The sequence below is a fragment of the Rhinopithecus roxellana genome, chromosome 9 (genome assembly GCF_007565055.1).
Source record: "Rhinopithecus roxellana isolate Shanxi Qingling chromosome 9, ASM756505v1, whole genome shotgun sequence".
Taxonomy (NCBI): Eukaryota; Metazoa; Chordata; class Mammalia; order Primates; family Cercopithecidae; genus Rhinopithecus; species Rhinopithecus roxellana.
Genome location: NC_044557.1, coordinates 50649906 through 50672071, shown reverse-complemented (window position 1 = coordinate 50672071; position 22166 = coordinate 50649906). Strand labels below are relative to the sequence as shown.

Below are 22166 nucleotides of genomic sequence, written 5' to 3'. Positions count from 1 at the left end.
ATATCCCTGATGAACATTGATGCAAAAATCTTCAATAAAATAGTGGCAAACAGAATCCAGCAAAATATCAAAAATATCAAAAAGCTTATCCACCATGATCAAGCTTATCCACCATGATCCACCATGATCCACCATGATCCACCATGATCCACCATGATCCACCATGATCAAGTGGGCTTCATCGCTGGGATGCAAGGCTAGTTCAACATACACAAATCAATAAACATAATCCGTCATATAAATAGAATCAAAGACAAAAACCACATGATTATCTCAATAGATGCGGAAAAAGCCTTTGACAAAATTCAACAGCCCTTCATCCTAAAACTCTCAATAAACTAGGTATTGATGGGATGTATCTCAAAATAATGAGTTATTTATGACAAACTCACAGCCAACATCATACTGAATGGGCAAAACCTGGAAGCATTCCCTTTGAAAACTGGGACAAGGCAGGGATGACCTCTCTCACCACTCCTATTCAACAAAGTGTTGGAAGTTCTGGCCAGGGCAATCATGCAAGAGAAAGAAATAAAGCGTATTCAATTAGGAAAAGAGGAAGTCAAATTGTCCCTGTGTGCAGATGACATGATTGTATATTTAGAAAACCCCATCATCTCAGCTCAAAATCTCCTTAAGCTGATAAGCAACTTCAGCAAAGTCTCAGGATACAAAATCAATGTGCAAAAATCACAAGCATTCCTATACACTAATAACAGACAAACAGCCAAATCATGACTGAACTCGCATTCACAATTGCTTCAAAGAGAATAAAATACCTAGGAATACAACTTACAAGGGATGTGAAGGACTTCTTCAAGGAGAACTACAAACCACTGCTCAACGAAATAAAAGAGGAAGAATCAATATCGTGAAAATGGCGATACTGCCCAAGGTAATTTATAGATTCAGTGCCAGCCCATCAAGCTACCAATGACTTTCTTCACAGAATTGGAAAAAAAAACTACTTTAAAGTTCATATAGAACCAAAAAAAGAGCCTGCATTGCCAAGACAATCCTAAGCCAAAAGAACAAATCTGGAGGCATCATGCTACCTGACTTCAAACTGTACTACAAGGCTACCATAACCAAAACAGCACGGTACTGGTACCAAAACAGAGATATAGACCAATGGAACAGAACAGAGCCCTCAGAAATAATAGCACACATCTACAACCATCTGATCTTTGACAAACCTGACAAAAACAAGAAATAGGGAAAGGATTCCCTTTTTAATAAATGGTGCTGGGAAAACTGGCTAGCCATATGTAGAAAGCTGAAACTGGATCCTTTCCTTACACCTTATATGAATATTAACTCAAGATGGATTAAAGACTTAAATGTTAGACCTAAAACCATAAAAACCCTAGAAGAAAACCTAGGCAATATCATTCAGGACATAGGCACGAGAAAGGACTTCATGACTAAAACGCCAATAGCAATGCCAACAAAAGCCAAAATTGACAAATGAAATCTAATTAAACTAAAGAGCTTCTGCACAGCAAAAGAAACTACCATCAGTGTGAACAGGCAACCTACAGAATGGGAGAATATTTTTACAATCTACCCATCTGACAAAGGGCTAATATCCAGAATCTACATAGAATTTAAACAAATGTACAAGAAAAAAATCAAACAACCCTATCAAAAAGTGGGCAAAGATATGAACAGACCCTTCTCAAAAGAAGACATTTATGCAGCCAACAGACACATGAAAGAATGCTCATCATCACTGGCCATCAGAGAAATGCAAATCAAAACCACAATGAGACACCATCTCACACCAGTTAGAATGGCAATCATTAAAAAGTCAGGAAACAACAGGTGCTGGAGAGGATGTGGAGAAATAGGAAATCTTTTACACCGTTGGTGGGACTGTAAACTAGTTCTACCATTGTGGAAGACAGTGTGGTGATTCCTCAAAGATCTAGAACTAGAAATACCATTTGACCCAGTCATCCCATTACTTTACTGGGTACATACCTGAAGGATTATAAATCATGCTGCTATAAAGACACGCATACACATGTTTATTGCAGCCATATTCACAATAGCAAAGACTTGGAACCAACCCAAACGTCCATCAATGATAGACTGGATTAAGAAAATGTGGCACATATTCACCAGGGAATGCTACGCAGCCATAAAAAAGGATGAGTTCATGTCCTTTGTAGGGACATGGATGAAGCTGGAAACCATCATTCTCAGCAAACTATTGCAAGGACAGAAAACCAAATATCGCATTTTCTCACTCACAGGTGGAAACTGGACAATGAGAACACTTGGACACAGTGCGGAATATCACACACCAGGGCCTGTCGTGGGTTGGGGGGAGTGGGGAGGGATAGCATTAGGAGATATACCCACTGTAAATGATGAGTTAATGGGTGCAGCACACCAACGTGGCACATGTATACATATGTAACAAACATGCACGTTGTGCACATGTACCGTAGAACTTAAAGTATAATTAAAGAAAAAAAAAGAAAAAAAGCAAATTGTTCAACTTTCCTGCTTTATAGTTTGGTAAGGCCTGGGGACAGATACCATGCTCCTAGCTATACCGGAAATAGTTAGGCCTTATCGGCACCTAGGTATGTAACTAAAATAACTTACCAGGTATTTCAAAATTAAAAATTGCTAAGAGCTACCATTATAACATGTAGTGGAGTCTACTGAAAATAGATTTAAATACAAAGTGTGTAAGGAGAGTAAAATGTATCTTTAGTAAAAGAATATAAGAATGCATGGGAATGTAAATTTTCATCTAGTTCAGAGGATTAAAGGATTATTTTAAATTAGATAAGATAAAGCTAATGGCTAAAACAAGTTATGGAAGGTTTGTAAAAATTAATCTTTTAAAGAGAAAATCTGTGAACATATTGACTAAATTCAAAAGAGTATTATTTGGTTTTTCTGTAAATTGAATATTAAAATAAAAACACAACAAGGTTTTCCTGAGGCACTAATATGCTCTTTAAAAAAAATTTATGAAGTGTTGTAAAAGATTTATAAGACTCTCAGTTCATGGCCAAACTGATTAAGATTAAATAGATTTATCCGTAAGGTTTTATTTTTTAAAGAATTGGGGTTGACATTAATAGACTAATGCAAGGGTGAAATTTTGCTTTCTCTTTAACAAGATTTTCATGCAATGAAAGATTTTTGTTTGCTTTGTGAATAAAATACTGACAAAAGAAGGGAAGGACAAGAGACAGATTGTTTGGAAGACTAGGTCCTCCCTCTTAGTGAACAAAGTTTTTCGCTTTGAGTCATGATTTAAATGGATGACTTAAAATAACCTGAAATTCTATTAAGTGTGTTGAGCCTTTACAGCTTCAAAATTGTCTTTCCTAACCCCTAGCATTTTGATGCTAAAGAGACCCCCTGGAGTGTCCAAAGGAGTGATAAACAGAATTATTTAACATGTTTAGTTACATAGGACTTTTTTTTTTCTGAGACAGAGTATCACTCTGTCACCTAGGATGGAGTGTAGTAGCAGGATGTCGATTCACTGTAACCTCCACCTCCTGGGTTGAAGTGATTCTTCCGCCTCAACCTCCCAAGTAGCTGGGATTACAGGCACCCGACATCATGCCTGGATAATTTTTATATTTTTGTAGAGACAGGGGTCTCACTATGTTGGCCAGGCTAGTCTTGAACTCCAGACCTGAGGCGATCTGCCCACCTCGGCCTCCCAAAGTGCTGGGATTACAGGCGTGAGTCACTGTGCCCGGCCTGCATAGGATTGTTGGAATAAGGTAGTGTTTGATCTTCAGGCCATATTTTAACAAAAAATGTTAACATGTGTTCCAGAATTGTATGGGATTTCCAGAGTTCTGATGTCTGAGACTGTGTTATCAATCATAATTAGGGTTATTGTGTTCGGTTATTGTAAATCACAGAGGTGACCAAATTTGTCAATTGTGTTTTTCACTGTGACTACCATAGGACATTTTGACATTCATAGACAATTATTATCTACACCAAATGATACGACCATTTTGAAAAATAGTTTGGCAGTTACTTAAGAAGTTCAACATATGATTAAATTGTTCCTACCCTATGATTAAGTTGTTTCTTATTCTAAGTATTTACTCAAGAGAAATGAAGGCACATGCTCACACTAAGACTTATAAATAAATGTTCATGGCAGCCTCATTCATAGTAGCCACAAATGTTCATCAACATATACTTAGATAAACTATGGTATATTCATACAGTGGATTGCTATTCAGAAATAAAAAGGAATAACTATTGTTATGAAAAACAACATGCATCAAGTTCCAAATAATTATGCTGAGTGAAAAAGGCTAGACTAAAAAATAATAATACTATTTAATTCCATGTATTAGTTAGTGCTATTTAATTCCCCCCCGCCAAAATGTAAAATAAACTTACTGACAGAAAGCAGATAAGTGGTTGCTTGGAACAGAGGGTGGGCACAAGGACACACAAGAGGAAAGAACGACAAAAGTTGCAAGGAAACTCTTGGGAGCAATGAATATGTTCATTATCTAAATTGTGGTGATGGTTTATATCACAGCTTTATACATTTGTCAAAAGTTATCACATTGCACAGTTTAAAATATACATTTTTATTATATGTAAATTATACTTTAATAAAAATGTTTATATATTTAATAGCATATGCTATATATGATATATATGTACACACATACATATATTCCTTCTTTTTCATTTGATGTTTGTTAAATTTTTCACATGACCAGCAAATATATAGGATAAATATATTATGTACAATATTTTTCTAAAAAATTTTATTCTCCATTCCATAAATGGCATTATGTCTATACTGTCATATCTATATAAAATATAGATAGCTCTTCATATCAGCAGTACATAATTAAAGCACAGTAGAAAATATGGGCAAAATCCATTATCAGATAATTCACACTGTGAACCTGAAATATCTGAGACAGGTCTCAGTCAATTTAGAAAGTTTATTTTGCCAAGGTTAAGGATGCACCTGTGGCACAGTCTCAGGAAGTCTTGACAACATGTGCCCAAGGTGGTCAGGGAACAGCTTGGTTTTATATGCTAAAGGGAGATATGAGACATCAATCAATATGTGTAAAAATGTACATTGGTTTGGTGCGGAAAAGTGGAACAACTCAAAGTGGGGAGGGGGGGCTTCCAGGTCATAGGTAGATAGAAGACAAACGGTTATATTTTGAGTTTCTGATTCCTTTCCAAAGGAAGCAATTAGATACGCATTTATCTCAGTGAGCAAAGGGTTTCTCCTGAGTTCTGTTTGTCCTTTGTCTGCAAGGAATTTCTTTGTGGACCAACTGTGAGGGAGGTATGCAGCTTTTTAATCTTAGTAGCTATCTTTTTTAGGAATACAATGGGGCAGGTTTGCCCTATGCAGTTCCTAGCTTGATTTTTCCTTTGTCTTAGTGATTTGGGAATTCCAAGATTTATTTTTTTTCACAACACCAACATGAATAAATACAAATGGCTAGTAAATGATTAAAGAAAATTTAGCTTAACAAGGAAACAAAGAAAGGCAAATTAAAATAACTGTACGTTTAACAAAATGTCTTTTGTTATTCTATAAAATTAAAAATAATTTAAAAGCTAATATTTACTGCTAGGGGCAATTTTGTTTTGTTTTGTTTTTTGTTTTCTGTTTTTTTGTTTTTTGTTTTTGCGACAAAGTCTCGCTCAGTCACCCAAGCTGGAGTGCAGTGGCACGATCTTGGCTCACTGCAACCTCCGCCTCCCAGGTTCAAGTGATTCTCCTGCCTCAGCCTCCCGAATAGCTGGGATTGCAGGTGCCCACAACCACACCCAGCTAATTTTAGTAGAGATGGGGTTTCACTATGTCGGCCAGGCTGGTCTTAAACTCCTAACCTCAGGTGATCTTCCTGCCTCAGCCTCCCAAAGTGCTGGGATTACAGGCGTGAGCCACCATGCCCTGCCTATCTATTATATTCTTGACAAAAGTGAATGTAGCTAAAAAGATCAGGAATAGTTACATTATCTGTACTTTTACCTGATATTGAATCTGTTTTAAGAAAATCATTCTAAATAACAAGAAATTTAATATTTTTTCTTTTAGCTTAAGAATCAGCTTCTATTGCTTTCAAATAAGAATCCTAAGTGCTGAAAACTGAAAAGCAAGAATTTACTGTAAAGTTATTAACTTTCTGATATCAAAAAGCAAACAGTAGAAAAGTAATGTTTAATCAGAGATGAAATAGGGGACATTGCATCTGATAATGCAGAAATTCAAAGGATTATTAGTAGCTACTATGATCCTTTGGAATATATAGAATAAATGAACTCAGAATAAATTAACACATAAAATACATCGGAAAATCTGGGAGAAATGAACACATTCCTAGACACATAAAACTTACCAAGATTGAAACAGGAAGAAATCCAAAAACTGAACAGATCGATAATAAGTAAAAAGATAGAACCTGTAATAAAAAGTCACCCAGGAAAGAAAAGCTCAGGACAGACTTCACTGCTGAATTATATCAAACATTTAAAGAAGCACTAGTACCAATCCTACTCAAACTATTCTGAAAAACAGGGGACACTGGCACACTTTCAAACTCATTCTCAAAGCCAGTAGTACTCTGACACCAAAACCAAAGACACATTAAAAAAAAGAAAACTGGCCGGGTGTGGTGGCTCATGCCTGTAATCCCAGCACTTCGGGAGGCCGAAGCAGGTGGATCACGAGGTCAGGAGATCGAGACTCTCCTGGCTAACACAGTGAAACCCTGTCTCTATTGAAAAAATACAAAAAAAATTAGCCGGGCATGGTGGCAAGTGCCTGTAGTCCCAGCTACCAGGGAGGCTGAGGCAGGAGAATGGCATGAACCTGGGGGCGGAGCTTGCAGTGAGCTGAGATTGAGCCACTGTACTCTAGCCTGGGAGACAAAGCGAGACTCCATCTCAAAAAAAAAAAAAAAAAAGAAAGAAAACTACAAGCCAATGTCACTGATTAATATTGCTGTAAAAATCCTCAACAAAACACTAGCAAACTAAACACAACAATGCATTAAAAATATCATTCATCATGACCAAGTGAGACTTATCTCAGGGATGCAAGGATAGTTCAACATATGCAAATCAATCAATGTGATACACCATATCAACAGAATGAAGGGCAAAAACCACATAATTGTTTTAATTGATACCTAAAAAGCAGTTGATAGGCTGGGTGCGGTGACTCATGCCTGTAATCTCAGCACTTTGGGAGGCTGAGGAAGGTGAATCATGAGGTCAGGAGATTAAGACCAGCTTGGCCAAGATGGTGAAACACGTCTCTACTAAAAATACAAAAATTAGCAGGACGTGGTGGCATGCAAGGAAACAATGACATCCCAGCTACTCGGGAGGCTGAGGCACAGAACTGCTTAAACCCAGGAGAAGGAGGTTTCAGTGAGCTGAGATCACACCACTGCACTCCAGCCTGGGTGACAGAGTGAGACTCCATCTCAAAAAAAAAAAGCATTTGATAAAATATAACATCTCTTTGTAATGAAAACCTTCAAAAAACTGGGTGTAAAAGAAACATATCTCAACATAATATAAGACCCACACTGGAATCATACTGAATGGGATAAAAACTGAAGCTTTTTCTCTAAGATCTGAAACATGACAAAGATCTCCACTTTCACCACTGTTACTCAACATAGTACTGGAAGTCCTAGCAAGAGCAATCACACAAAAGAAAAAAAATAAAGGGCATCGAACTTGGAGATGAAAAAGTCAAATTATTTTTATTTGTAGACAATATGATCTTATATTTGGAAAAACCTGAAGACTCCCCCCTAAAATGATTAGAACTGATAAACAAATTCAGCAAAATGCAGGATACAAAACCAAATACAAAAATCCACAATTTGAAAGAGAAATAAAAAAACTAATACCATTTACAATAGCCATAAGTACAATTAAATGCCTAGGAATTAACTAATATGTGAAATATATCTAAAAAGAAAACTATATAACACTGATGAAAGAAATTGAAGAGGACACCAAAAATGGAAAGATATTCCATGTTCATGTATTAGCAGAATCAACATTGTTAAGATGTCCTTAATACCCAAAGCAATCTACAGATTCAATGCAATCCCATCAAAATTCCAATGGCATTCTTCACAGAAATAGAAAACATAATACTAAAATGTATATGGAACCACAAAAGACCCAGCATAGCCAAAGTTATCCTAAGCAAAAAGAACAAAACCAGAGGAATCACATTACTTGACTTTAAATTATACTACAGAGCTATAGTAACCAAAATGGCATGTTACTGGCATAAAAACAGAAACATAGACCAATGGAACAGAATAGAGAACCCACATATAAATCCATATATATACAGTGAGCTCATTTTTGACAAAGGAACCAAGAAATACATTGCTGAAAGGACAATCTCTGCAACAAAATGTGCTGGGAAAACTGGATATTCACATGCAGAACGACTAGACCCCTATTTCTCCCCATATAAAAAAACAAATAAAAATAGATTAAAGTCTTAAATCTAAGAACACAAACTATGAAATTACTATGAAACATTGGAAAACATCTCTAGGACATTGGTTTGGACAAAAAATTATTGAGTAATAACCCGCAAGCACAGGCAACCAAAGCAAAAATGGAGAAATGAGATCACATCAAGTTGTAAAGTTTATGCACAGTGAAGGAAACAATCAACAAAATGAAGAGACAATCAACAGAATGGAATAAAATATTTGCAAACTACCCCTCTGACAAAGGATTAATAACCAGAATAGATAAGAAGCTCAAAAAACTGTAAGAAAGAATTTAATAATCTGATTTAAAATCAGGCGAAAGATCTGAATAGATGTTTCTCAAAAAAATGACATACAAATGGCAAATAGGCATATGAAAAGATGCTCAACATCACTGATCATCAGAGAAATGCAAATCAAAACTACAATAAGGTATCATCTCACCCTAGTTTAAGTGGTTTATATCCAAAAGACAGGCAATAACAAATGCTGGTGAGGATGCAGAGAAAAGGGAACACCTGTACACTGTTGGTGGGAATGTAAATTAGTATACAATAACAAATAACAAATAACAATATTAAGGTTCCACAAAAACTAAAATTAGAGGTATATTATCCAGCAATCACACTGCTGTGTATATACCCAAAAGAAAAGAAATCAGTATATTGAAGAGATATCTCTACTCCCACATTTATTGTAGCAATGTTCCCAGTAGCCAAGATTTGGAAGCAGCCTAAGTGTCCATCAACAGAGGAATGGATAAAGAAAACGTGGTACATATACACAATGGAGTACCAGTCAGCCATACATAATAATGAGCTCCTGTCATTTGCAACAACATGTATGGAACTGGAGGTCATTATATTAAATGAAATCAGGCAGAGAAAGACAAACATCACATGGTCTCACTTATGTGTGGGATATAAAAATCAAAACAATTGAACTCATGAACATAGAGTGTAGAAGTATGGTTGCCAGAGGCTGGGAAGGGTAGTAGGGTGGTTGGGAGGAGGTAGGGATGGCTAAAGGATAACAAAAAAATAGAATAAATAAGACCCACTATTTGATAGCACAACAGGATGACTATAGTCAATAATTTAATTGTGCATTTTAAAATACATAAAATAGTATAATTGGAATGTTTGTAACACAAAGGATAAATGCCTGAGGGCACGAACACCCCATTCTCCACGATGTCATTATTATTCATAGCATGGCCTGTATCAAAACATCTTGTGTGCCCCATATATACATCTAGTATGTACCCACAAAAATAAAAAAATAAAAAGTGAAAAGTAGTGTTTGGAAATTTTTAACAAGAATATGGTCATAATTATCAGATTACAAAAAAAAATGAAATTGAGCATGAATGCTCCAGGGAAGAATTTTTGTCCAATGTAGATTTCACATCAGTCTAGTTGACAAATATCTAATGAAGAAGAAAGAACATTTAACCATACACTGATGGACCTTGCTGTACAACAAGCCCAATTTAGTGGCTCATTTGGAAACCAAATTTTATGTAAGCCATCCAATAGGTAGAGTCACACACACACCTCCTTAAAACCACAAATGGATACTGCAAACATACTAAGGACATCTGACCACATTTTTCATCTCTTTAGCCAAACCAAGCCTATTATAATATCACCTTTGAATATTAAACCAACTAAACCACCATTTTCTTAGACTAAATGTTCAGTGGATGAAAGAGGAGAGACAAATAAGAATTATGTTCCAGGTTTTTAAAGACTGCCAAGTAGTTTATTACTTCTCCACAGATAGACCCAGGTTTTGACTGACAACAGCGACCATGCAGACCCACACTCTGCTAGAAACAACCAAATCTTCCCAAAATTTTCTAGATATTGTATGAGTTGAGCCTGAACTTAATTATCTATGTTTCTCTAAAATGGTTCTTCATACCATGAAGTAACTCCTCGAGTACAAAAGCATTCTACTCATACATATAAAGCACAATGGCATGTATGTGAAACTAAGTCATTTTGATAAATGTAGGACTAACATTCAAGATGATTTTAATAGTCTATAAGAATAACTGCATGAGGAAGGCAAGTAATATTTTTGAATAGTCAGACATTAAATCTTTTAATGAAATCATGGATTTTTGTGATAGTTCAACAGATAATTGTTACCAGAAATATTCTTAAAAGACTTTCTGTTCCATTGTGTTATTAAATCTATAATACAACACATGATAAAAATTCCCAATAAAGTCATAAGGTTCTCATGTCTCAGTGCATGACAAGCACTTTCTGTTACACTTAAAAACCTAATATTAATAAGAAAGAACTTACACTAAATACTTACTAAGACATTTCTACGGAAAAATAAAATGCAAAACTATGTCACCCAAAACAAGAAGCCTCAGCTTTAATAGTCACATCCATGCTGAAATAATACATCTATACAGTGAAAAAATAACTTTTTATAAGAAATATTATAATAGATGTTTGCTTATGTCCAAACAATAGAACAAAGGTATCAAGATACAATTGTTTTTGAATACTAGTTAATATATGATCAAACAGTAGTTTCTTAAACTCCTGTATGAAAATTTTCCTAGCAACTTTGTAAACGAATGCAAATATATGATAAATAAGTAATATCTGTTATTTATTCATAAGTTGTGGGAGAAATTTGAATATTCTTTCTTGAAGAAATTAAAAATGAAATACATTATTATTCAGAGACACAAGGAACCCCTTTAAAATTCAACTATGGCAAGAACATAGCCAAGTCTTTTGTTAAAAAGCAATCACAATATGTAACATTCTTTGGGAGGGGGGAGATTGACATTCACACAGGGCCTAAAACGGACCAAGTAATGTTTGGGGCTTTACATTCTAACTGTGTTTAGGCTTCACAACAATGATGACTCTATGAGATTAATAATAGTGCCCATTTTATAGATTAGTGCATTAAATTTTTAGAGGGAGAAATTTGCTCAAGATCATACAACTAATGATTAGAGGAGTCCAGTTGAGAACACAGTTCTTTCTGACCCTGCAGGCCGGGCATTTTGCAACATGTACATCCCAAATGTAACTTTCAATCCAGCTGCCACAGACAAAACAAGATTCAGTGTGACACGCTTTTAGAATACCAATCTACTGCCAATAAGTTTTTAATTTCTGTCCTTTGCTAACTCATTTTAACACAAATAATTATCTTCCATTATTTCCCATTCTTCTGTCATAAATGATCACCATTTGTGTCAGAAATCTAAATTACTTTCAGTATCCACACTATTCTTTATAAACCTGTTACCTTTTAACTTCAAAGAGAAATTTTCTTTTCTAGATGTGAACCCCCCTTCCACTCCATTGCAGTGCAGTTTTCCTCCAAAATACTGTATTTTTCACCAATTAATAGCCCCACAAAGTGTTTTTCTTTGATCAGCATGCAACCCTTAAATATAGTTTGAGACTGCAATTCCTCATCTTATGTGCCATTTCACCAGAGGACGACAGCATAAGAACCATATTGCATTTGGATTTTAAACAGCCTGAATCTAAAAGGCAAAAATCCTGATGTTCTTCCAGGGAGTAATTCCTCTGAGTCATTCCTGAGAAGTGGCTTTGCATCACTGCTCTACTGAAACATAATGATCTTCAGCTGCCTCATTCCCTCACTCAAAGGAAACATCATTAACTGGAGACAGTAGAAGAAAAAACAATCGGGCCAAGTTTTCTCAGAGGATCTTAATCTGCATTTCACAGCTCATTTATAAGTCCCTCTCTTCTCCTACCCTTTCCACAACTCCCACAAATACACACAAACATAACTTTTTTCCCCAGAAATTAGTCATTTATAAAGAAACTAATTATTTTTACCATAGTATTTTATAATTGCATTTTAAAAGCCAGTGTTGTTATAGGCACTGCAATCAAATACCAACATGTGAGAGCATCAGATGATCCGCCCAGCATTCTCCATCATGTTAGTGCTTAAATTGAGCAATGAACCTGATTTGCTTCAAGGACTATCTATTCAACCCTGCTCATGTCTTAAACAGAGAGAGAAAATCAAATCATGTCAAATCTAAATCCCTAACACAGAATATGGGCCACTTTCATCTTGCACCTAGACAAATTTTACAGCATTCTAACAGGTCACCCTGAATCTCCTTTTGGCATCCACAGTCAACCATCCACACGTGACCTTTTGCCACGTAAATCATAACGTGCCAATCATACCAAGGTTAAAATCCCTTCATGGCCCATGAGACACTAAATGATAATCTGGTCCCTGGCTACTTCTGAAGCCCTATTTCCACCAAGTCTCCCATCTGACTCATGCACTTTCACAACAATGACCTTCTTGCTAATTATTGTGGTTTTTGTTAATTTGTTTTTCTATTTGCCGACCATGTTGCAATACCTGGGCTCTTGCACTTGTGTTTTCTTTCCCTAGAACGCACTTTTTCAAGGTATTTAATTGTCTCTCTCTCTCTCTCTTCTCTTTCTCCTGTTTCATAAAATCTGACTTCTCTGATCATTTCCATCATTCTCTAACCCCTTATTCCGCATTAGCTTTTCTTGCTGGCACTTATCACTAACTGACAGAACACATATGTGTTTAGTATCTCTTACATTAGAATGTTAGCTCCATGAGGGCAAAGGTATTGTCCCAATACCAGGAATACTGACAGAAACATAGAAGAGTTCAAAAGTGTATGTTGGATTCATTAATTAATGGATGAAAACTAAAATGAGTCAAAATTATTTAGAAACTAAAATTCTAAGTTATGTTTCAGCTCCTAGATTTTAATATTATTTACTTATTATCATTTCCCCCTTCTTCTGAAATACTTTCTCTTTTGAAATGCTGCCCCTTTGCCAATTGCATGTAAACTCAGTAAAACTGCTTGTCAAAGTGTACTTCTCCCTCAGTATTTATTTAAGGGTGGGTACAAAAATAAACTACAACAACCTGACTCCCTATCCCTGAAATTAAGCTGTGAGCCTAGTGACTCCCAAATGCAAGTAGTTATAGCTGATTGATTCCAGTGTTGTACCTTGAAGAGACTTCCAGAGTTGCCTTCGAGTTTGTATCATCTCCAGCATCTTATTGTTGTTCTTCCATTCTGAAAGCTACCTGATATTCTTCCATCAATCCCCCCTTCCCTTTTTGTTTGTTGTGATTGTTTTAATGAATCAGAGTCAGTTTCTGTTGCTTATGATCCAAAATCCTAATGAATACACATGATAAACTTATATTCAATCTGATATGCCTTAAAATACAAAATTTTAAAAAGGGGCCTCCCAACTCTCTTTTTCTCACTCTGTCTCCTCTCTCCCTCTCACTGCAACAATCCTCTGGTTGCTCAAATCTCTCCTTTATGGTGGCACCACCACCATGACTTTAATGTTTCAAAATTATTATTTTTCCCATCTATCAGTATTTACTCAGAGCTGCTGACATGAAGTGGAAGTTAAGATGTAATTAACATGATTAAGCTATACCACACTGAGTTATTAATAATTAATAGTATCTTAATCTTATCAGACATATTTGCATTTCTTTTTTTTTTTTTTTTTTTTTTTTTGAGATGGAGTCTTGCTCTGTCACCAGGCTGGAGTGCAGTGGCCCGATCTTGGCTCACCTTCCAGGTTCAAGCAATTCTCTTGCCTCAGCCTCCCAAGTAGCTGGGACTACAGGCACATGCCACCACACCCAGGTAATTTTTGTATTTTTAATAGAGATGGAGTTTCACCAGGTTGGCCATCTCTTAACCTCATGATTCACCCACCTTGGCCTCCCAAAGTGCTGGGATTACAGGTGTGAGCCACCGCACCCAGCCTGCATTTATTTAAAAAGCTACTGTGACTCAATTTTTTTTTTTTAAATTTTAGTCAGGATGACAAAGTGAAAAGTTTTAAAGTATAGAAGGTAACATTTTCAATATTTCATTAGATAACATCACTTAAGCAGCCCATCAATCTGATCATGGTTGAATTAGTCAGAGATAAATCAAAGGCTACAGACCTGACAACTTATCCATCAATAAATAGATTTTAATTGAATTACTTTAGTGTTGTGTTTATAAAGCATACAACCCCATTGTGAATGTGATTAACAGAGTCACAAATAGATTGATGATGTTACTAAATGTGACTAAGGGAACACCCAATCCCCTTTCCTTAAATGTTGGGGGTGGGGGCAGAATCTGTGGTTTGGGAATACTGCAAAAGCGATGGGATATATAGGCCCTTGATAAGGTTATATCATACTTCACCTAGGCAGAATAACAGAGAGAAAAACAGAGACTCTCCCTTGCTAGCTTTGAAAATTAAGCTTTTGTGTTGTGAGAGAGCTTGAGACAGTGCCACATGGCAAGGATCTAGGGAGTATCTAGTACAAAGAGGGGCTCCTGCTGAATGTCATCATGAAAGTGGGAATGTCAGTCCTACAACCACAAGGAGCTGAATCCTGCCAACAACCACTCGAGCTTGGAAGAGGATTCCATGCTCCAGAAATGGTCACAGCCCAGTGGACACTCTGATGAAGATTTGTGAGACACTGAGCAGAGGACCAGCTAAACCTCACCCTGAGAGATAATAAATGTATGTTTTTGTAAGCCACTAAGTTTATGTTAATTAATTACAGAACAATACGAAGCTAATACATAGTGTCCCAAGAAGAGGAGAGAAAAGGCATGTACTATAGAACATAAATTGTGGATTTAGTGCATACATTGCCCTTTTACTTACTATTAATAGCTTGTCATAGCTACTTCAAAGCATCAATGTGAGGATTAAATCAGAAATGTTATATATAGAGTTTAAGGCTTTGTGTTAATATTAAACATCTCATAAAAGTGAGTTTCCTTCTCATTTACTCTCCCACTGTAATTTGGTGGCTGTCACAGCAGTGAGTTTTGCCATGTCAAAGTCCTGGCTGCCCAATTCTGAGACACTGAAAATGGGGATGTATATACTTCAGGATCTTCTCTACTTATCCATTTTCTCACACATGAGTGAGGAAGTGGGTTCTGGAAACTGACACTGATACAACATCTATTGTCCTAGATATTTGGAAACAGGCCATTAAATAGCACCCATGGAGGTCCACAAAAGAATGCAGCAAAGTAACTTGTCTATTCTTCACTGTACTCGGATAGCCTTCTACCGTGGTTCCTGCTTTTCACGGTACTCCACTGTTAAGAAGGTACTAGGCTTCTTACCCATTTGCAGTTTCCATTCTGACATTGACCTGGATTTACCTCCCGGTATTTTGACATTGCAGTGCAGAATCATAGCTGCTTGGAAGTCCCTGTTACTGACCTCCTGCATCTCAGATCAGAAACTTTGTTATCTGGAAACTGCTATCTCATTATAGTAAAAAAGATAGGAATTACCGCTGCCATTAAAACTCTTACAGCCCAGCACAATCTGAAATCAGCAGAGTGATTCATGGGTTTCTGGAAACTAAAATTTTGGAATATAATGCAATATTAATCAACATTAGAGTTTAATGGAATTAAAGTGATTGTAGCATAGTATATCTTCAATCACTTTCAGTGTTTTAGTGATTTTCTACCAGTTAAAGAATATTTTTAACAAATTTCCTGTGCATATTCTAGTTGAATTTTCTAATTTTTTCAGCTTACAAGTTTAATTTTATTCTTCTATGACAGGTGGTTAAGATTTCCTTCTATAATTCCCTCGTACCTGCTTTACTGAAACGTGACTAGTATTCATTGTTTCCTTTTTGTTATTATAAGTTAAGAGCATCAAAAATCTGACCATTCTCAACTTTCCTGGAAGCTCTGATCATATTTCCTCAAATTTGCAATCATAGTCATGTGTCACTTAACAACGGGGACACATTCTGAGAAATTTGTCATGCGATTTTGTCATTCTGTAAATATCACAGAGTACACTTAAACAAACCTAGATAGTGTAGTCTACTACACACCTAGGCCAGCTGGTCTAGCCTGTTGCTCCTAGGCTACAAACCTGTACAGCATGTTACTGCACTGTATACTGTAGGCAGTTATACCATAATGGTATTTGTGTATCTAAACAAAGAAAAAGTTCATTCTTCAGAACATAAATGTCAAATTTTTAATTACTCATTCCCTGCTATTGAATTTTTTATGAAAACAATTCTAGTCTTGACACTTTTGATTTTGTTCCTATTATCAATCTCAACTCCAATATCACATATTCTAGTTGAATTTCTTTTTTCCAGCTTACAAGTTTAATTTTACTCCCCTATGACAGGTGGTAAAGATTTTCTTCTATAATTTTCATGGTCCTCGTTTAACTTTAATTTTATTCACAAATCCAATACCATCTTTGGTAATCAGCTTCCACTCAGATTTAATCTTCTCCTACCCACCGTTCCTTCTCCAGGCAGTTGTGTCCCTATTAGAGCACAAAGTATTCTAGGAAATTAAAGGCAATGGGGACAGGTGCAGTGGCTAACACCTATAATCCCAGGCCGCGGGAGGCCGAGGATCACCTGAGGTCAGGAGTTCGAGACCAGCCTGGCCAACATGGTGAAACCCCATCTCTACTAAAAACACAAAAATTAGCCAGGTGTGGTGGCAAGTGCCTGTAATCCCAGCTGAGGCAGGAGAATCACTTGAACCCAGGAGGTTGCAATAAGCCCAGATCATGCCATTGAGGCGGAGGTTGCAGTGAGCCGAGATCATGCCATTGCACTCCAGCCTGGGGCACAAGAGCAAGACTTAAGTCTCAAAAAAAAAAAAAAAAAAAGGAATGTGTGGTAAGTTTATTAAAAGACTCCTGGATAAGGAAGACAGCTTAAATTCTGTGAAAAACCTTCAGATAACCATAAGCTAAGGACATCTTTAACATAATTTTGAAATATCAGTAAATAATATGTATTATGCTTGCAGCTTAATTTTAAAATAATGGGTCACAGGTTTAGCATTATATCCATGACACACCATGAAGACTGAATTCATGAAGATTGTATTTATATAGAAACAAAATCTCCAGTGTGTCCATCTCTTCTGAATCAACCACAAGTGCTATATCATAACTAAAGTACACTTATCCAACAATAATAAACTTTAAAAAATAAAGATATTCCAAAGAATTACTCAACTAAAAGAAGGAGTATAATTTAAATACTTACAATTTCTTTAAGATAGCTAGGAATTCTTCAAAGTTCTCTATGGCTCTTTTTGGTCTATATAAATTATGGCCACCATGTGCTCTCTCAACATAGACAGCTACATTGTGAGAATCATCAGGTTGTTGATGTTGACTTTCCTCTTTGCCTTCACTGAGTTCCCTGAACAAGAAAATAAAGTATTTTATGCTGTTGTATACTGCACAAAAATTATTTACAGGGACTTTTACTATATTACCAGGAGTATAAATGCACTGTTTTGAGAAAATTTGTCAATTTAAGAACATATTCTTTTTAAATGCATTAGAATGTTTCAATCATGATAGCACAGTTATGTATGTCATTCTGTTAAATGTAGAACTTAGAATATATGAAATATTTTCAATGTATAGAATTTGATTACATGTATTATAACTGTTCTGAGCAAATGAAACACCTTTAATAATATATTAGGCTTACATAATTTAGGAAAATATTTCAAGCCAATGGCTAACATCCTTTATACCCACACACTTGTTTTTCAGTGTTGTTTTAGCACCAAGGATATAATTTTATTATTTAACTTTTATTTACCCCTGGTAATCTATAAACATCTTGGAAGATAGCCACCATATCTTACTCTTGTGCTATGGTATGTTCAATACCTAAGTCCCTAAGAGATGTACAAATAAATGACCGTTTCCCATTCATATTTCTAGGATCAAGCATTTCTATTAAAAGGCCATTGAAAACTTATGGGTGAGAAATCCAGCCACTGCTGTCTATCTTTAAGAAAAAAATAGTAAGGCAGGTTGCAGAAATGAATCTGGATTACATCTTGATAACAGACCTTTAATTATATACATAGGAAGATTAAAAATTAAATATAAGATATTATGTGGAATCATAACAGCAATAGTAAATTATCACATTAACATATACCTTGTTGCATTCTTAAATGTGCTGGCTACTCTGCTAACCATTATGTGCACATCATCTCATTAACACTAACCATGTGATACCATTTGTCTGTGTCCCCACCTAAATCTCATCTTGAATTGTAGCTCCCATAATTCCCATGTCTCACTGGAGGGACCCAGTGGGAGATAATGGAATCATGGGGGAAGATCTTTCCTGGGCTGTTCTTATGATAGCAAGAATGTCTCACAAGATCTGATGGTTTTATAAAGGAGAGTTCTACTACACAAGCTCTCTATTTGCCTGCTCCCATGTAAGACATGACTTTGCTCCTCATTTGCTTTCCGACATGATTGTGAGGTCTCCCCAGTCAAGTGGCACTGTGAGTCTATTAAACCTCTTTCCTTGATAAATTACCTAGTGTTGGGTATGTCTTTATTAGCCGTGTGAGAACAGATGAATACAGAAAATTGGTACCAGTAAAGTGTGGAAGTGACTTTGGAACTGGGCAACAGGCAGAGATTGCAACAGTTTGGAAGGCTCAGAAGAAGACAGGAAGATGTGGGAAATTTTGTAACTTCCGAGAGACCTGATGAATGGCTTTGACCAAAATGCTTATAGAGATATCGGCAAAAAAGTCCAGGCTGAGTTGGTCTCAGATGGAGATGAGGAACTTGTTGGAAACTTAAATAAAGGTGACTCTTGCTATGTTTTAGCAGAGACTGGCAGCATTTTGCACCTGCCCTAGTGATCTGTGGCACTTTGAACTTGAGGGAGATGATTTAGCGTATCTAGCAGAAGAAATTTCCAAGCTGCAAAGTGTTCAAGAGGTGACTTGGGTGCTATAAAATGCATTCAGCTTTATGTATTCAGAAAGATATGGTTTGGAATTGGAACTTATGTTTAAAAGGGAAGCAGAGCATAAAAGTTCAGAAAATTTGCAGCCTGATGATGGAGCAGAAAATAAAAATCTATTTTCTGAGGAGAAATTCAAGCTGGTTGTAGAAATTTGCATAAGTAACAAGGAGCCAAATGGTAATCTCCAAAACAATGGGGAAAATGTCTCCAGGCCATGTCAGAGACCTTCATGGCAGCCCCTACCATCACAAGCCACACGGCCTAGGAGGAAAAAATGGTTTCATGGGTCTCACCCAGAGCCTTGCTGCTTTGTACAGTCTCAGGACTCGGTGCCCCATGTCCCAGCCATGGCTAAAAAGGGGCCAACGTAGAGGTCAGGCCATTGCTTCAGAAGGTACAAGTCTACACATGGTGTTGAGCCTGCAGGTGCACAGAAGTCAAAAATTGAGGTTTGGGAACCTCTGCCTAGATTTCAGAGTCTCATAGGCAGATGAGACCTGCCTTGGCTCAGATAACACTTTGGACCGTGGACTTTTGAGTTAATGCTGAAATGAGTTAAGACTTTAGGGGACTGTTGGGAAGACACAATTAGTTTTGAAATGTGAGGACATGAGATTTTGGAGGGGCCAGGGTCACAATGATATGGTTTAGCTGTGTCCCCCACCCAAATCCCATCTTGAATTGTAGCTCCTTAATTCCCATATGTTGTGGGAGGGACCCAGTGGGAGGTAATTGACTCATGGGGGTAGGTCTTTCCCATGCTGTTCTCACAATAGTAAGTCTCATGAGATCTGATGGTTTTATAAAGGAAAGTTTCCCTACACAAGCTCTCTCTTTGCCTGCTGCCATGTAAGATGTGACTTTGCCCCTCCTCCACCTTCTACCACGATTGTGAGGCCTACCCCAGCCATGTGGAACTGTTAGTCAACTAAACCTCTTTCCTTTATAAATTATTCAGTCTCAGGTATGTCTTTATTAGCAGTGTGAGAACAGATGAATACACAATACACCATGTGAGTAGGCAATATTATCCTCAGTTTATAAAATAAGGAAACTGTAACTAAAAGAGTTTATATAAATTTTCTAAACTCTCACAGCTAGTAGAGTTGGAAAGACGTTTTTCATCCTTCTGCTTTTCACAATTACCTGTACCTTTGAATTTTTAATAAAGCTTGATACTGGGTAAAATCTGATTCTTAGAAGTCTAATTTGGTAACCTACTTCTTTATATTATTCTCAATCCCTATAGTCTTTTTTTTTTTTTTTTTTCCTGAGACAGAGTCTTGCCCTGTTGCCCAGGCTGGAGTGCGGTGGTGCAATCTCAGCTCACTGCAAGCTCCACTTCCTGGGTTCACACGATTCTCCTGCCTCATCTTCCTGAGTAGCTGGGACTACAGGAGCCCACCACCACACCTGGCTAACTTTTTTGTATTTTTATGTAGAGACAAGGACTCATGGTGTTAGCCAGGATAGTTTCGTTCTCCTGACCTCATGATCCACCTGCCTCTGCCTCCCGAAGTGCTGGGATTATAGGTGTGAGCCACCATGCCTGGCCTCAATCCCTACATATTTTTCTTCCAAACAAATTCTACATGTTCCATAAGATTTTTACAAAATACATAACATTTGTATTATCATATTACTTGTATATGTGTGATATTTCCGTATCTAATGTAATTAGGAGTTTTTAATTTTATAATTTGAATGATCACTGTGGTTGTAGAGTAAAACTGTTTTTCCCTTTTTCTTTTTTTTTTTTTTTTTTTTTTTTTTTTTTGAGACGGAGTCTCACTCTGCCACCCAGTCTGGAGTGCAGTGGCCGGATCTCAGCTCACTGCAAGCTCTGCCTCCCGGGTTTACGCCATTCTCCTGCCTCAGCCTCCCGAGTAGCTGGGACTACAGGCGCCCGCCACGTCGCCCGGCTAGTTTTTTTTTTTTGTATTTTTTAGTAGAGACGGGGTTTCACCATGTTAGCCAGGATGGTCTCGATCTCCTGACCTCGTGATCCGCCTGTCTCGGCCTCCCAAAGTGCTGGGATTACAGGCTTGAGCCACCGCGCCCGGCCCCCTTTTTCTTTAGTAATCAGCTACATTACTGAGCTCTCCCTTTTCAGTTGGTTATCTTAAGGATTTTTCAGGTAGTAATAAAAAGAGGCACAGATAAAATAAATTAGAAAGAAATACATTGCTTTAAATGAATTTTTTTTTTTTTTTTTTTTTTTTTTTTTTTTTTTTTTTGAGAAGGGATCTTTGTCACCCAGGCTGGAGTGCAATGGCATGATCTCGGCTTACTGCAACCTCTGCCTCCCAGCTCATGCAGTCCTCCCATCTCAGCCTCCCAAGTAGCTGGTACTACAGGTGCAAACCACCAGTGCCCAGCTACTTTTTTTTAAGAAATGGTTTTTGCCATGTTGGCCAGGCTGGTCTCAAACTCCTGAGCTCAAAGTGATGCACTCCTGCCTCAACCTCCCAAAGTGCTATGATTACAGGCATGAGTCACTATGCTCAGACCCCGAATGCATGTTTTTTAAAAAAGAAAAACTGATAATTCATGAGCTAAGGTTTGATCTCAAAAAATGAGAAAAAGAAAGAGCAAGTTATACTCAAAATAAGGAAATATACAATAAAGGAGAAAAACTGTTAGAGCAATAAAACCAAAACTTAGTTATTTAGAAATCTAATAAACTTGCAAAAATAAGGTCTAATAAACTTGGCAAAAAAATTTTTGAGAACAAAAACAGAAAAGGCAGATGTAAAT

At 36.8% G+C, this 22166-nt stretch overlaps 1 protein-coding gene across 2 annotated transcripts in view; it reads right to left on the bottom strand.

Annotated features, from left to right (window-relative positions):
- Positions 1-22166, bottom strand: part of CNBD1 (cyclic nucleotide binding domain containing 1) — a 581166-nt gene that overhangs the window by 493367 nt on the left and 65633 nt on the right. For both annotated transcript variants that reach the window (XM_030937987.1, XM_030937986.1), the window contains exon 4: positions 17658-17816. In XM_030937987.1, coding sequence (XP_030793847.1) covers positions 17658-17816 — 159 coding nt within the window. The remainder of the gene's footprint in view (positions 1-17657; positions 17817-22166) is intronic.